The sequence below is a fragment of the Ylistrum balloti genome, unplaced genomic scaffold (genome assembly GCF_031769215.1).
Source record: "Ylistrum balloti isolate Yb309-2 unplaced genomic scaffold, AGI_CSIRO_Ybal_v1 Utg369802, whole genome shotgun sequence".
Lineage (NCBI taxonomy): Eukaryota > Metazoa > Mollusca > Bivalvia > Pectinida > Pectinidae > Ylistrum > Ylistrum balloti.
The window spans coordinates 143,398-160,033 of NW_026781979.1; the positions used below are offsets into that span (position 1 = coordinate 143,398).

The window sequence follows — 16,636 nt, forward strand, 5'->3', positions numbered from 1 at the left end:
GATGTTACAACTTAAATTTCAATAAAAATGTAAAGAAAATTTAAAACAAAGAAACATGTTTACGGTACTTCAAAAACAAAATATTCCAGTCTACTCCCATGACGTCAGATATAGCATTCGGAATACCTTAGTCATTTTCCTGCGGTCATACTTATGTCAGGTGGTCTCGGGCGGTACTACCATGTACCAGTCTGTATTTAGCAGCAACGAGTCAGTTGGATGTAAACAACCATTACGTCTAGGCCTAAGTCGCGCACAATGTCTGACGCAAAAGCAGCCATCACTGCATAGTTTTTTCAAAAAAACTTAAAATAAAAATAGAAAAAAGTCACATGTCACATCCTCGCTGATTAAGTCGCTGTTTCATAGCTGGATTTGGACGAGTATATTTCCAATCCAGAGGAGTAAATGTGCCTAGTGGTTTAAAATATTTTTCCAGACCCCTGCTACAGACTCTACTGTTTGTGTTAAAGGCGCTGTTTTTGTATATGACAATGGTAAGCTGATATGTAACAAGTGTTGTTCTCTTTCAGAGTTCCATACCTTGCGCTGGCCAAGACTTTCGAAGCTATTGAAGAGATATCTGCAAGGTATACATTAATGTGTTGTACATCTGTATTATTGATTGACTTCGAACTAAATCTACAGCTTCAGATAATCAGAATGATTGGCTAATCTGTGGGACTGCTTTTGAATTGAGTGAATATCTAAAGAACAGACTATGATTTAGCCAATTTCTCTTTAGTTTGTGTAGAAAAGATGGACTTTTAATCTTAAAGTTCTATGGTTATTTTGCTCATGGGATCAGGTCAAATTGAATTTGGGGGCATTAGAGAAATAAAAAGGACAATATTTTGTGATAAACAACTATTAAAGGTTACTGCCACTAAAGATGCGAATATTGTCAAGGATCCTGGTGAACACTTTAGCTGGTAATGGATGTGTGGGCGCCACTCTGTACATCAGGATGTCTGGCATATAGACTCAGACATTTATTTATAGATGACAAATCTCAGACAGATTTTATATGTGATAAATCAGTAAGTCTGGGCAATCCTTTCAAGCTTACTTCTGTATAATTAAACCCAATATTTGACACCTAACATATGCTAGAAGCACCAATCTTATACAGTTTCTTTCACTGTAATGTTTTGAAGCTAAATGATGGATGCTGATGTGTGTGTAGTATTGAAATGTGCTTTTGATTTGAAGCACAGTTTATTATGATCTCTAGGTATATTAAAAAAGCTAATCTTCATCAGATTTCACTTTTTATGACACAGAAATGAGACCTCTATAAGCATGACATAGCAATGAAAAACAATAGGTGGGTGTTACACCATTTCTGTGGCATCAATCATTCTAACTGTTGTGTAGATATACAAGTTATAATATGTGTGGTGTAACACTTTAGCAGGTTTTGATTGGCAGAAAGGATGAATGTTGTTACCAAGGGAGCTTCATGCACTCACAGAAGTTAGAATTTGCAATAAGATGTTTAGGATTGATTTTGTTAGATTTTAATAATTGTTTGGATTTCTATCTCTTTTTGAGTTTTTTTTTTTTTAATTAATTCTTTTTTTTGCTTTGAAGATAACAAAGCGCTTTCTTTCTATTTATAACTTGTAATGAGTTAAGATATCGTCACGTTTTTTTAAATGATGACATAAACAAAACATGAGAACAAAACACACGTGGGTAAAGAACAAGAACAGGGCAATGAAGTAGAAACAGGACACAAAATTTGTCGTTAATATATATAGTATTTCTTTCCCTGTTGTTATTTTCCAAAAGTTTAGAAATACACTCGCTAAAGCCCGTGTTTTCTTTGTACCATTTAAAAAATGATGTATTATCTTTTTTGTTTTTTAAACATCATGAGATTGATGTTGATATTGATAATTCATGTTAATAATTCAGATCGCTACTGACCAGTGTGAAGCAGTTTGTTATTCTGTCTTTGACTGAGACTCTGTATAAATCAGTTTTACTCAAATAGTATGTTATGTTTGATTGTTGGTAATTCATCAGAAACCAAGACTGAATTGACATCATTTACAACTTGTTTATGTTTCAGGTTGAAGATCATTGATATTCTGTGTAATTTTTTCCGCTCTGTGATAGCCTTGAGTCCTGATGATCTGCTCTTCTGTGTGTACCTCTGTCTCAATAAATTAGCTCCTGCCTACGAGGGCATGGAACTTGGCATTGGAGAAACTGTCCTAATGAAGGCCATCGCTCAGACCACAGGTCAGTTTTACTAAAACAAGTTTTAATCTGGGTTTCACTCCAGGAGTGATGCTTTTCTCTAGGAAGTTATTCTTCATTTTGAGAGTATCTACCACTTAATAAAGACGTACATGTGGAGATGGCTTTTTGTGCTTCTGTCATTGGTAACAAAAATTCTGGTGTATACGTTACAGTGTACCTAATGAACACCTCAACAGGGTTAGGGTCATCAGGCATAAATATCTACACTTTGTTATAATTTAATGGCCTTCAGTCAAGGGTAAAGGGTCAGAGGTTAGCATTACCGCTTTGTGATCAGAAGGACAAAATATATATATTATCCCAGTTCACTATTACATGTTGTAAATGGACATGAAATATACATTTCATAACAAACGTTCTGTGATTGCTTTGCTGATTAACTTAAATTATGGGACATAAACTAATGTTATTTTTAAAATCATAGGTAGAAGTATGGACAAGATAAAAGCAGATGCACAGGAAAAAGGTGATCTTGGAATTGTGGCAGAGGTGAGTTACATACCATCAGGTATTAGTTCAATACTAGAATGGATTGAATGAAGAGTTCCTGATGTCTATATATTGTCCTCAGACCTTCGACTTGTGAACAATTCAGAATTGAAGTATTGAAATACAGTCAAAATGATAAGTAGATGTTGAGACTACTGAATCAGATTTGATGTTATATGAAGAAGGATTTCTTCAGGCATGTTAAGCATTTAAGGTTTGTGTCTTTTACTGTCTTTAATCTTTAATGCCACAAACTCATTGTTTGAAATGATGTTTCTTCAAAATATATTTAAAGAAATGAGACAATTTCTAGCTAAACTTGTATTGTGAATACTTTGTTTGTGCTCCAGTCTAGTCGAAGTAACCAGAGAACCATGTTTGCCCCTCCCAAGCTGACCATCAGAGCTGTGTTTACTAAGTTGAAGGAAATAGCAGTCATGTCTGGAAACAATGTAAGTCCACATACAAATCACTATGCTAATGTCTGTTTGTCCACTTACAGAGGAACATAGTTTATCTGTGACACTTTGGTTTTGGCAAGTTTTATGGCCTTGCTAGTTTCTTGTGGAGTGGAGTGTTACCTACATCCAATTTGTCCTCCTGTTCCATCCTGTTCTATCCTGTTCCTCACTGGTATTATATCTTGAGAACCTCTCAACAGAATTGGTTCACACCAGTTATTTCATCATATGGTAACGTGATCAGATTCAGGTTCATATAGAAGTGAGGACAGTTCTTGTCTTACAGACACTTTCTAGACTGAGACTTTTAAAAAGATAGACCACAGATTTACTTAAACAGTATATATGTAAAGGAAAGATTGACTAATCAAGCTTAAACTTCTGTTTAGGTGATGACCAAGAAGATAAATGTCATCAAAGGTTTGTTTGTGGCTTGTCGTCAGTCAGAGGCTCGCTACCTCATTCGGTCACTTGGAGGAAAGCTGAGGATTGGTCTGGCTGAACAGAGTGTCCTCACAGCGCTAGGCAATGCAGTTTTCCTCACACCACCCGGTCAAGGTAAAGCAGTTTGATGAAAAAATACTGACCTTTCTTTATTTGATCCACTATTGATCCAAACACAATTACAGAAAACAAGCTAACAGTAGATTGTAACAAGGACAAGTTAAAATGAATAGATTTTGAATCTTTAGAATGGAAGAAACTTCCCAATTGTTACCTGTTATTTATACATTTAGTGTCCAGCTTGGACAGTAGGTTTTCTGACTTTAATGTTGATATTTTCTCTGCTTCAACTTAGCTTTTTATTATCAATAGTCCTGAGGGAGACTCTGTTTGTTTGAAAAAGCTATGGAAACAAACTCAAATACCACATCCTGTAGAATGAATGAAATGAACCTTGTTTCTGATCCACAGATTTCCCTCCAGAAATACTCGATGGTGGAAAAGGCCTTTCATCCGAGAATGTAAAAAAGAAGATGGAAGAATCTGCTCTAATTATAAAATCTGTATATTGGTGAGTGTTCATGCCAGGTGTTTCTAGTCCTGGTGCTAGTGTACAAACAGACAGTTTATCCTAAATGGAATCAAGAAATACCAGGTGTCTAGTCCTGGTGCTAGTGTACAAACAGACAGTTTATCCTAAGTGGAACCAAGAAATACCAGGTGTCTAGTCCTGGTGCTAGTGTACAAACAGACAGTTTATCCTAAATGGAATCAAGAAATACCAGGTGTCTGTAGTCCTGGTGCTAGTGTACAAACAGACAGTTTATCCTAAATGGAACCAAGAAATACCAGGTGTCTAGTCCTGGTGCTAGTGTACAAACTGACAGTTTATCCTAAGTGGAACCAAGAAATACCAGGTGTCTAGTCCTGGTGCTAGTGTACAAACTGACAGTTTATCCTAAGTGGAACCAAGAAATGCCAGGTGTCTAGTCCTGGTGCTAGTGTACAAACTGACAGTTTATTGTGAGTGGAACCAAGAAATGCCAGGTGTCTAGTCCTGGTGCTAGTGTACAAACTGACAGTTTATCCTAAATGGAACCAAGAAATACATCAGAATGGAACATCAGAGTGGTCAATAGTCTATACAAATGTTCTCTGCATTCAGTTACAAGGGATATAAATGTTCAGTGATTGAACAGAACTATGCTGATATAGCTTTGTATTGTTACACAATGTGAATAGCATTATACTAGATAACATTTGTGATAATTCAAACTGCTGATATGTATTCTATACATAAAATTTGTAATTTGTTTTCATCAGTGAATTTCACCTTAATGTGTTATACTATATATACCCCTTTTGAACATGTGCTTTGGGGAAATTATTTTTTAAAAAGATTCCTTGCTGTCTGTACGTTAACTTATGTAACAATGTATCATTAAAATGTGAAATCTTTTTTGTTTATCATAGCGAGTGTCCAAACTATGACTCTATCATATCCACAATACTGAAGGAAGGGATAGAGGATTTACCAAAACACTGCAAGCTTACACCAGGTAAGTAGTACCTCCTCCTCTTCCTCAAATTTAATTTTAAATATTTGGTTACAGCATTATGAAATAGATTTAATCAAAGTCAGGGTGAAAGTTCCTGTCTCGTAAACTTCTAAAATGAAATATTTTGTCACATATTTTTCATAACAAACTTGTGTTGCACATTTCCTTTGATACTTGTTTTTAGGTGTTCCACTAAAACCAATGTTGGCTCACCCCACTAAAGGTGTCAGCGAAGTGTTAAAGAGATTCGAGAATGCAGAATTCACTTGTGAATACAAATATGATGGAGAACGTGCACAGGTAAAATATATCCTAACCTCATCATGCTCTATTCATAAAATTCCCCAACTTTCCTGTTGACCAAATTGCCTCGTCCCTTGATTATGATTTGTCATCATAAAAGCAAAAGGATCTTTTATCAGTTTTAAAATTGAATTTATTCTGATTTTCTCATATTTGTTATTTAATTGTTCAGGATTATGTAAAATTCAGTAAATCTTCCAAAACACATTTGAATTCTATGGTTATTTACTTCCCTAACTGATGTTCCAATTATCAATTGATACTGGGATATTTCATTCTTGTTTTCTTTATTCCTTTAATTTTTTCTTGTCATTATCATTGCAGATTCATATATTAGAAAATGGTACTGTGAATATCTACAGTAGAAATTCTGAGAATAACACTAGCAAGTACCCAGATATTATAGCCAGGATCCCAAATGTTATGAAGGAATCTGTCAAATCCTGTGTAATAGACTCCGAGGCAGTTGCATGGGACGCAGAAAAGAAACAAATACAGCCTTTCCAGGTCCTTAGTCACAGGAAACGTAAGGTGGGTAATTGTGTAAAAGTGAGTGATCTCTTGGTGTATGCTGGAAGTCACAGTATGAAAGATCACTACTTGAGACAATATAAAAGCCCAATACCCAAGACAGTATGACAACCCAGTACCTTGGACATTAGAACAGCTCAGTACCCAGGAGAGTATGACAACCCAATACAAAAGACAGTATGACAACCCAGTACCTGGGACATTAGAACAGCTCAGTACCCAGGAGAGTATGACAACCCAATACCCAAGACAGTATGACAACCCAGTACCTGGGACATTAGAACAGCCTAGTACCTAGGAGAGTATGACAGCCCAATACCCAAGACAGTATGACCACCCAGTACCTGGGACATTAGAACAGCTCAGTACCCAGGAGAGTATGACAACCCAATACCCAAGACAGTATGACCACCCAGTACCTGGGACATTAGAACACAGCCTGACAACCCAATACCCAAGACAGTATACCTGGGACCAGCTCAGTACCCAGGAGAGTAGGAGAGTATGACAGTACCCAATACCCAAGACAGTATGACCACCCAGTACCAGGGACATTAGGACAGCTCAGTACCCAGGAGAGTATGACAACCCAGTACCTGGGACATTAGGACAGCTCAGTACCCAGGAGAGTATGACAACCCAGTACCTGGGACATTAGAACAGCTCAGTACCCAGGAGAGTATGACAGCCCAATACAAAAGACAGTATGACAACCCAGTACCTGGGACATTAGAACAGCTCAGTACCCAGGAGAGTATGACAACCCAATACAAAAGACAGTATGACAACCCAGTACCAGGGACATTAGAACAGCTCAGTACACAGGAGAGTATGACAGCCCAATACAAAAGACAGTATGACAACCCAGTACCAGGGACATCAGAACATTCTAATACCTAGGAGAGTATGACAGCCCAATACAAAAGACAGTATGACAACCCAGTACCAGGGACATTAGAACATTCTAATACCTAGGAGAGTATGACAGCCCAATACAAAAGACAGTATGACAACCCAGTACCTGGGACATTAGAACAGCTCAGTACCCAGGAGAGTATGACAACCCAATACAAAAGACAGTATGACAACCCAGTACCAGGGACATTAGAACATTCTAATACCTAGGAGAGTATGACAGCCCAATACAAAAGACAGTATGACAAACCAGTACCAGGGACATTAGAACATCCTAGTACCTAGGAGAGTATGACAGCCCAATACAAAAGACAGTATGACAACCCAGTACCTGGGACATTAGAACAGCCTAGTACCTAGGAGAGTATGACAACCCAATACAAAAGACAGTATGACAACCCAGTACCTGGGACATTAGAACAGCTCAGTACCCAGGACAGTATGACAACCCAATACCCAAGACAGTATGACAACCCAGTACCTGGGACATTAGAACAGCTCAGTACCCAGGAGAGTATGACAGCCCAATACAAAAGACAGTATGACAACCCAGTACCTGGGACTTTGAATATCAGATTATGATACCTATCATTTGGAAAGAATATTATTGTAAGAAATTATTCAGATATTGAAGTCTTACAATACGAGGAAAATGGCTACAATGTGTAAAATCAAATTATGAATTAGAATATTATAACTAAATCTGATAAAATATTTAGTAACCATATATATTGTTTACTGTGTACATCAGAGATGAATCCTTATAGTTCTGCAATATTACTGTTTTTAGTTCAGATAGACACTTGATTGATACATCTTAGAGGTAAATATTGATTGTTTCATTTTCTTTACTTCAAATTTATATTCCAGGATGCTGATGCTTCAGAAATAAAGATCCAAGTGTGTGTTTATGCATTTGACCTGCTTTACCTCAATGGTGAATCGCTTGTGAAGCAGCCCTTTAAGCGACGGCGGGAACTGTTACGCGAGTCATTTGAAGAGGTGGAGGGGGAGTTTGTGTTTGCTAAGTCTATGATATCTTCTGATACGGAAGAAATTGCTGTCTTTCTGGACGAATCTGTTAAAGGTAATGGGACTCAACTTATCATCTTATTAAGAACCTGTCTTCAATTTAATTGGACTTGCTATCCAAGAATCAAAAGATATTGGGAAATTGGTTTATGCATTGTGGTATAATAAAAGTCTTCCAGATGAAGTGTTACCATCGTTCCTAAGACTGTTTGTCAATGATTGTTTGGGAATTATGTTTTCCACACAAACATGTCTCTTCAGGTTAAAAACAAATATCTGAATATTGGCAAGAAAAACAAAACTTTGGACTTTTTACCTGTGTTATAGAAAAGTTTATCCAGTTTAAGTACTGACAATGGATTTAAAAACAGTTTTAGGGGTGGTAAGGAATGCAAAAACAATGTGTTTTCAAACTATTTGTTTAAGTAATTTATTTGTTAACTCCTTATAGAGTGACTACATTAAAAATAGTTGCATGTGTTGTGGATCAAAGAATCGTTTCTTGTCCTTCATCAGTTTATTTCTGGGACAGACATTAGGAGTATTAAGCAATTTGTTGAATTAGTTTTGTATGATTTTTGATATATATGGAATTCTTGTTCATTTTAGGAAATTGTGAAGGACTTATGGTGAAAACATTGGATGTAGATGCAACATATGAAATTGCAAAGAGGTCTCACAATTGGTTGAAGGTAGATTTATATTCCCAGATATTTCTGTTTTTATTTTAGTATTTTTGTTTTAAATCCTTGATGTTCTAAAATTTTTGATATCCATTTATATGATACTTATATTTTCTTGTATGAGTTTATCTTTTAAAAAATTCAAATTTCTGTAAGTGATGATTGGTTATGTCCCTTTTGCAAGTTGATCATCTTTTAGTATGGAGAATGGAATGCTTGGAAGTAATGGTTACCTCCCTTCTTTTAGTTTGTAATCATTTGTTACCTCCCTTGAGCTAAATTTCAGTGTGCTTTTAATTTTAGCTGAAGAAGGACTACTTAGAAGGGGTTGGTGACACCCTAGACCTGGTTGTCATTGGAGGCTACTTAGGGACAGGCAAGAGGACTGGGAAGTATGGAGGCTTCTTGTTGGCATGTTACGAACCAGACAGTGAAGAATTCCAGTCCATTTGCAAGGTATCCACCTGACCGCATAGCTCTTTGTTTTGTTCTTGTGATGACGCTTATGAAATCTTAGAAATCAGATATCACATATTGAGGTCAATAGAAACCATTTTGTGTTTTTAGTTTAGGGGTTGGAAGGGGAGTAGGGAGGTGATTAATTAGCTTTCAGATAATTGAAGATTTTACTTTAAAATGTATTTCAAAATCAATCTGAGATGCTGCTGTTTTACACAGGCATGTTTGAACTTAAAGGCACATTCAGATTATTTTGTAACACTTAAAGTATTAGCTTGTGTATCAACTTTTTCACCAGATGGATTTCCATACTTAATCCATTAAATTATGTACAAATATATAAATTATGTATGAACAAGCTGTTGTTTTACAGATTGGTACAGGATTCAAAGATGATGATCTGGAACAGCATGCCACATTCTTCAAGGAAAATGTGATTGACAAACCAAAGCAGTACTATTGTTGGGACAGCATCCATGAGCCTGACCACTGGTTTGAGCCTGTTCAGGTGTGGGAGGTGAAATGTGCTGACCTCTCCATATCACCCACTCATAGGGCAGCTTCAGGAATTGTAAGTTTTGAGAGAATTCCAGGGTAACTTTGGTTACTAAAAATGAAAGTTAAGACAGATTGGAAGATTTAGATTGAAGTGGAAACAACAAATGTAGATAATAATTTTCAAATAAAAATTTAGGAAACAAAAACTGATAAATATTTAAATGTTATTATGAAAAAGATTTTAGGCTATTTAAATAAAATATGACATTTTAAGTTGATTGTATTGCATACTGATAAAGGTAACTTTGTTATGTGTACAGGTTGATCCAGAGAAAGGTATTTCTCTACGGTTTCCACGCTTCCTTAGAATCCGAGATGATAAGAAACCAGAAGATGCAACCTCTGCTACGCAGGTATGATTCAATGGTAACCTGTAGCATCTATACTGTGTTCAACTGAAGAAACTTTTTTACAAAGCAGTTTATAAAAAGGATATATACAATAACAGCATGCTTGATATCAAAATATGCAGATATCTTGACTATACTGTAGAAGTTCAAAAATATTGATTCAGATGCTAAATATTAGTTTCTCAGGGATTAATCATGACTAAATTTATTACAGAAAACAGGTAGTTTTCCACAAGAAGTTACATTTCCCTTGCAAATATTGAGAAATTTCCCATCTAGAAAATGTACTGAAAACATGGAGCAAATTAATATATTTTGACTTAACATATTTATATATCATGCAATCGAGAAGAAAAAATATCAGCAACACCTCAACATTTTCATACTTTTTAGGTCACCTGTGACCAATGTGATCTTCAATTGTCTGGCCACGTACATCCTAAACGATTTACATTTTTGATTTCTTCTCCAAAACAAAATGACTCAAAAAGAGTCATGATATTGTGTCAGTAGCTGCTGAGATGAAAGGCTACCAAGTTTGTTCAAATGAATGACCTTGACCTACTTGCAAGTTCACAGGTGTCAAATGTGTTAAAATCTTTAACAACTTCTTCTGAATATCCAATTGACCCAGGGTCATGATATTGGGCCAGTAGCCTGCTGGGATGAAGGGCTATCATGTTTGTTCAAATTAATGACCTTGAACTTCATTCAAAGACACAGGAGTCAAATATTCTAAACTACAGCAACAGACAGTTCTGTTTAATTGAAAATTAAGCTATCAAACTTAGAAACAATACAAAACGTTGTAAATATGCTTATATCAGTGCTGTTCTATCTCCCCGTATGCTGGGACTGATGGACTGGTTTTAAAACGGTCCAAAGACCTGGAGACCTTTATTTACGTCTTATTTTTTTACTCAATCCCTCTTTTGAGTTGTGACCAAAAGAGCTGTCCACAATTTCTCCATTTCTTATCTCCATTTGCCAAAATTCTCCTTTTTCCATAATGGATAGTGTTCTTGCCCATGTTCAATATTAACCCATGGTTTCCATTTATGTGTAGGGACTTACTTTGATGATAATTATTTGTATCTCGCTTAATACCATATTTGTTATATTTCAGGTGGCAGATATGTACAAAAACCAGGACCAGATTCAGAACCAACAGGCATCTTCAGAGCCTAGCAAAGAGGGAGATGAGGAAGAGTTCTATTGAAGGGAGACTACTCCATTATTTTTCTATTTTTGATGCAGCAGTGTTTAATGATAGTCTTTATTTTATGAAATCTGTTACTTTTAATACATCAGTATTACCAGAAACCTAGCAGGGATAAAAAATAACGGAAATAAACGGGAAGGATTTTATTTTACTGAAAGCAGTATATGATTGCTGTAAGAATAAATAAACATACAGGCAGTAGATATGTAGATTTAATCTATTTGGAGAAAGAATATCATGTATGTAGATTTTCTACCATCATTTATTTGTCTTAAATACATGAAACCTCAGTTTGTGCTATTAATCATGTCCTGATATTAGGAACAAAGCTGTATTATAATATTATTATAATGTTTAACTGACAGGAAATAAAATTGAAATAACGATATTTGTGTATTCATTTATTAGTACCTCTAGAAACATTTCCGTCCTCTCAGAATTGTCAGCTGTATAAAGGGTTGTATGAACTTTTATATATATACCAGTCAGAACAGCAAATTATTCAGAAACATCCAATCACCTAGGTCTTATACAAGTGTTATACAGTAGGCCTACAGACAAGTGGAGTTCTTGAATATTTGAACGCAGATGAGAAATATTTCAAATATACCTACTTGATACTGATAGGAATTATAACTTTACATTGTGTAATAGTGCTCCGCAATGTTATGGAAATGGTCATCATGTTAATCTTTTTCATTCATGTACAATATCGAATGCAGCACATATTACAGAATGATCCCAGAGTTCTTGTAAACAGATTACATATTTATATGTAAGAGTAATGCTGAGCTGTATCAAAGTGGTATCACTAGTCTGCATTGTCTGAGGTTACTGGTTCCTAGTTACAAGGACGCTTTGAAACAGGCATTATCAGAATTTGAAAGACTTTTGCTCATTAAGGCAAGAGAAATGCATGGATGTCACTGCATTAATTCCAGTGGGCATCATGCTGGACTTACCGATACAGTAGTAGTGAAAGACAGTAGCCTTGGAATTACTTCATGTCGTTGCATCATTTATTTAAAAAACAGCTAGTCGGGTTGTCGCCAACATCATATTATATCAATGCTTTATAATTCGCTACCACCAAAAGTTATATACAGTTATAAGGAATGTATTGAAGCTACCGTACTGTTGTGTAAGTATTACAAGTTAACATAGAGTGGATATGATACCTGTTGGAACTGTGGTACATACTACCTTAAGCCACTTTAAAACTGATTGTTATGTTTTGATAGGAAAGGGACCAATAACAGGATATTGAATCGTCAATAATGATTGGTGGTATCGAAAGTTTGACCTATCTATAGTATCGAGGTATTTGAATATAGGAGATGTCATGTACATGTAAACGCTTTGGAGGTCATTGATAACCCCAGAGGTCACTACTGATTTATCAATAGCCTTCAATGATAAAGCATAGTAGCTACCATGTTGTCGATACGTTACGTCGACTATTAAAAATGTGAAGGAAGCAAAGGGTATATTTATATGTCCCCGCTTGAAGTTTTCATCTCCCCACCACCACCACCAAATTTTTTACGACTTTATTTCGTCATTGGCATTATCTACCCCGACAGTAACTTTAACCTTTACAATATGTTAGATAGATTAATGAACGACCACCAAATCGATGAAACACATTCGGTACAAGTAGAATGTCGTTCATATTAGGTACGAGGCTCAGAAAAAAAGAATCCTGCATCCTCGATACTCACGGGATTACGCTCACTATACACATAGCTCTCTTCAACCCTAGGACATTTCATACCAAAATTGAAGGTTTCATGTGCGACACCTTGTGGACAAAACGAGAAGATAAGTTTGATCCTTTGATGTACATCAATCGAATCCCGAAGTTTGAAGTTGGGTGGCGTTAATTTGCAATCTCCAAAGGAGCGAAGCAGTCTGTGATTGGTCAGTTTTTCTCATGAAACAAGCTGTAGGCCAATCAAATTCCTTTGCTGGTGGCTTCAATTTTGTCATGAAATGTTCCATGGGTGTAGAAAGCTAAAGTTAGCTTAATCCCTGAAGTATTGAGGATAAGGACTCTATTGTTTCATCTGTTAAGATTGATAACGTAAGCCACACCCTAGATCGAGTTTTGTTGTCTTAGACATGTTGTTACATCTGTCAGATTGATAACGTTAGCCACACACTAGATCGAGTTTTGTTGTTTTAGACATGTTGTTACATCTGTCAGATTGATAACGTTAGCCACACCCTAGATCGAGTTTTGTTGTTTTAGACATGTTGTTACATCTGTCAGATTGATAACGTTAGCCACACACTAGATCGAGTTTTGTTGTTGTTTTAGACATGTTGTTACATCTGTCAGATTGATAACGTTAGCCACGCACTAGATCGAGTTTTGTTGTTGTTTTAGACATGTTGTTACATCTGTCAGATTGATAACGTTAGCCACACCCTAGATCGAGTTTTGTTGTTGTCTTAGACATGTTGTTACATCTGTCAGATTGATAACGTTAGCCACACCCTAGATCGAGTTTTGTTGTTTTAGACATGTTGTTACATCTGTCAGATTGATAACGTTAGCCACACACTAGATCGAGTTTTGTTGTTGTTTTAGACATGTTGTTACATCTGTCAGATTGATAACGTTAGCCACACACTAGATCGAGTTTTGTTGTTGTCTTAGACATGTTGTTACATCTGTCAGATTGATAACGTTAGCCACACCCTAGATCGAGTTTTGTTGTTTTAGACATGTTGTTACATCTGTCAGATTGATAACGTTAGCCACACACTAGATCGAGTTTTGTTGTTGTTTTAGACATGTTGTTACATCTGTCAGATTGATAACGTTAGCCACACACTAGATCGAGTTTTGTTGTTGTTTTAGACATGTTGTTACATCTGTCAGATTGATAACGTTAGCCACACACTAGATCGAGTTTTGTTGTTTTAGACATGTTGTTACATCTGTCAGATTGATAACGTTAGCCACACACTAGATCGAGTTTTGTTGTTTTAGACATGTTGTTACATCTGTCAGATTGATAACGTTAGCCACACACTAGATCGAGTTTTGTTGTTGTTTTAGACATGTTGTTACATCTGTCAGATTGATAACGTTAGCCACACCCTAGATCGAGTTTTGTTGTTGTTTTAGACATGTTGTTACATCTGTCAGATTGATAACGTTAGCAACACCCTAGATCGAGTTTTGTTGTTTTAGACATGTTGTTACATCTGTCAGATTGATAACGTTAGCCACGCACTAGATCGAGTTTTGTTGTTGTTTTAGACATGTTGTTACATCTGTCAGATTGATAAAGTGAGCCGCACACTAGATCGAGTTTTGTTGTTGTTTTAGACATGTTGTTACATCTGTCAGATTGATAACGTAAGCCACACCCTAGATTGAGTTTTGTTGTTGTTTTAGACATGTTGTTGCATCTGTCAGATTGATAACGTTAGCCACACACTAGATCGAGTTTCGTTGTTGTTTTAGACATGTTGTTACATCTGTCAGATTGATAACATTAGCCACACCCTAGAATGAGTTTTGTTGTTTTAGACATGTTACATCTTTCAGATTGATAAAGTGAGCCACACACTAGATTGAGTTTTGCTGTTGTTTTAGACATGTGGTTACATCTGTCAGATTGATAACGTAAGCCACACCCTAGATCGAGTTTTGTTGTTGTTTTAGACATGTTACATCTGTCAGATTGATAACGTTAGCAACACCCTAGATCGAGTTTTTTGTTGTTTTAGACATGTTGTTACATCTGTCAGATTGATAACGTTATCAACACCCTAGATTGAGTTTTGTTGTTGTTTTAGACATGTTGTTACATCTGTCAGATTGATAACATTAGCCACACCCTAGATCGAGTTTTGTTGTTGTTTTAGACATGTTGTTACATCTGTCAGATTGATAACGTTAGCCACACACTAGATTGAGTTTTGTTGTTGTTTTAGACATGTTGTTACATCTGTCAGATTGATAACGTTAGCAACACCCTAGATCGAGTTTTGTTGTTGTTTTAGACATGTTGTTACATCTGTCAGATTGATAACGTTAGCCACACACTAGATCGAGTTTTGTTGTTGTTTTAGACATGTTGTTACATCTGTCAGATTGATAAAGTTAGCCGCACACTAGATCGAGTTTTGTTTTTGTTTTAGACATGTTACATCTGTCAGATTGATAACGTAAGCCACACCCTAGATTGAGTTTTGTTGTTGTTTTAGACATGTTGTTACATCTGTCAGATTGATAACGTTAGCCACACACTAGATTGAGTTTTGCTGTTGTTTTAGACATGTTGTTACATCTGTCAGATTGATAACGTTAGCCACACACCAGATTGAGTTTTGTTGTTGTTTTAGACATGTTGTTACATCTGTCAGATTGATAACATTAGCCACACCCTAGATCGAGCTTTGTTGTTGTTTTAGACATGTTGTTACATCTGTCAGATTAATAACGTTAGCCACACACTAGATCGAGTTTCGTTGTTGTTTTAGACATGTTGTTACATCTGTCAGATTGATAACATTAGCCACACCCTAGAATGAGTTTTGTTGTTTTAGACATGTTACATCTTTCAGATTGATAAAGTGAGCCACACACTAGATTGAGTTTTGCTGTTGTTTTAGACATGTGGTTACATCTGTCAGATTGATAACGTAAGCCACACCCTAGATCGAGTTTTGTTGTTGTTTTAGACATGTTACATCTGTCAGATTGATAACATTAGCCACACACTAGATCGAGTTTTGTTGTTGTTTTAGACATGTTGTTACATCTGTCAGATTGATAACGTTAGCCACACACTAGATCGAGTTTTGTTGTTTTAGACATGTTGTTACATCTGTCAGATTGATAACGTAAGCCACACACAAGATGGAGTTTTGTTGTTTTAGACATGTTGTTACATCTGTCAGATTGATAAGGAAGCCACACACTAGATTGAGTTTTGTTGTTGTTTTAGATATGTTACATCTGTCAGATTGATCTCGTGAGCCACACACAAGATTGAGTTTTGTTGTTGTTTTAGACATGTTGTTGCATCTGTCAGATTGATAACGTTAGCCACACACTAGATCGAGTTTCGTTGTTGTTTTAGACATGTTGTTACATCTGTCAGATTGATAACATTAGCCACACCCTAGAATGAGTTTTGTTGTTTTAGACATGTTACATCTTTCAGATTGATAAAGTGAGCCACACACTAGATTGAGTTTTGCTGTTGTTTTAGACATGTGGTTACATCTGTCAGATTGATAACGTAAGCCACACCCTAGATCGAGTTTTGTTGTTGTTTTAGACATGTTACATCTGTCAGATTGATAACATTAGCCACACACTAGATCGAGTTTTGTT

At 36.1% G+C, this 16,636-nt stretch overlaps 1 protein-coding gene across 1 annotated transcript in view; it reads left to right on the forward strand.

Annotated features, from left to right (window-relative positions):
• LOC132544565 (DNA ligase 1-like) overlaps window positions 1–11,277 on the forward strand; it is a 41,717-nt gene extending 30,440 nt beyond the window's left edge. The window contains exons 5-19 of the mRNA XM_060208182.1: window positions 534–590; window positions 2,078–2,250; window positions 2,696–2,760; window positions 3,111–3,212; window positions 3,611–3,779; window positions 4,137–4,236; window positions 5,139–5,224; window positions 5,409–5,524; window positions 5,852–6,058; window positions 7,844–8,060; window positions 8,615–8,697; window positions 8,992–9,144; window positions 9,521–9,718; window positions 9,966–10,058; window positions 11,182–11,277. Coding sequence (XP_060064165.1) covers window positions 534–590; window positions 2,078–2,250; window positions 2,696–2,760; window positions 3,111–3,212; window positions 3,611–3,779; window positions 4,137–4,236; window positions 5,139–5,224; window positions 5,409–5,524; window positions 5,852–6,058; window positions 7,844–8,060; window positions 8,615–8,697; window positions 8,992–9,144; window positions 9,521–9,718; window positions 9,966–10,058; window positions 11,182–11,274 — 1,912 coding nt within the window. The 3' untranslated portion in view covers window positions 11,275–11,277. The remainder of the gene's footprint in view (window positions 1–533; window positions 591–2,077; window positions 2,251–2,695; window positions 2,761–3,110; window positions 3,213–3,610; window positions 3,780–4,136; window positions 4,237–5,138; window positions 5,225–5,408; window positions 5,525–5,851; window positions 6,059–7,843; window positions 8,061–8,614; window positions 8,698–8,991; window positions 9,145–9,520; window positions 9,719–9,965; window positions 10,059–11,181) is intronic.
• Window positions 11,278–16,636: the final 5,359 nt, after the last annotated feature.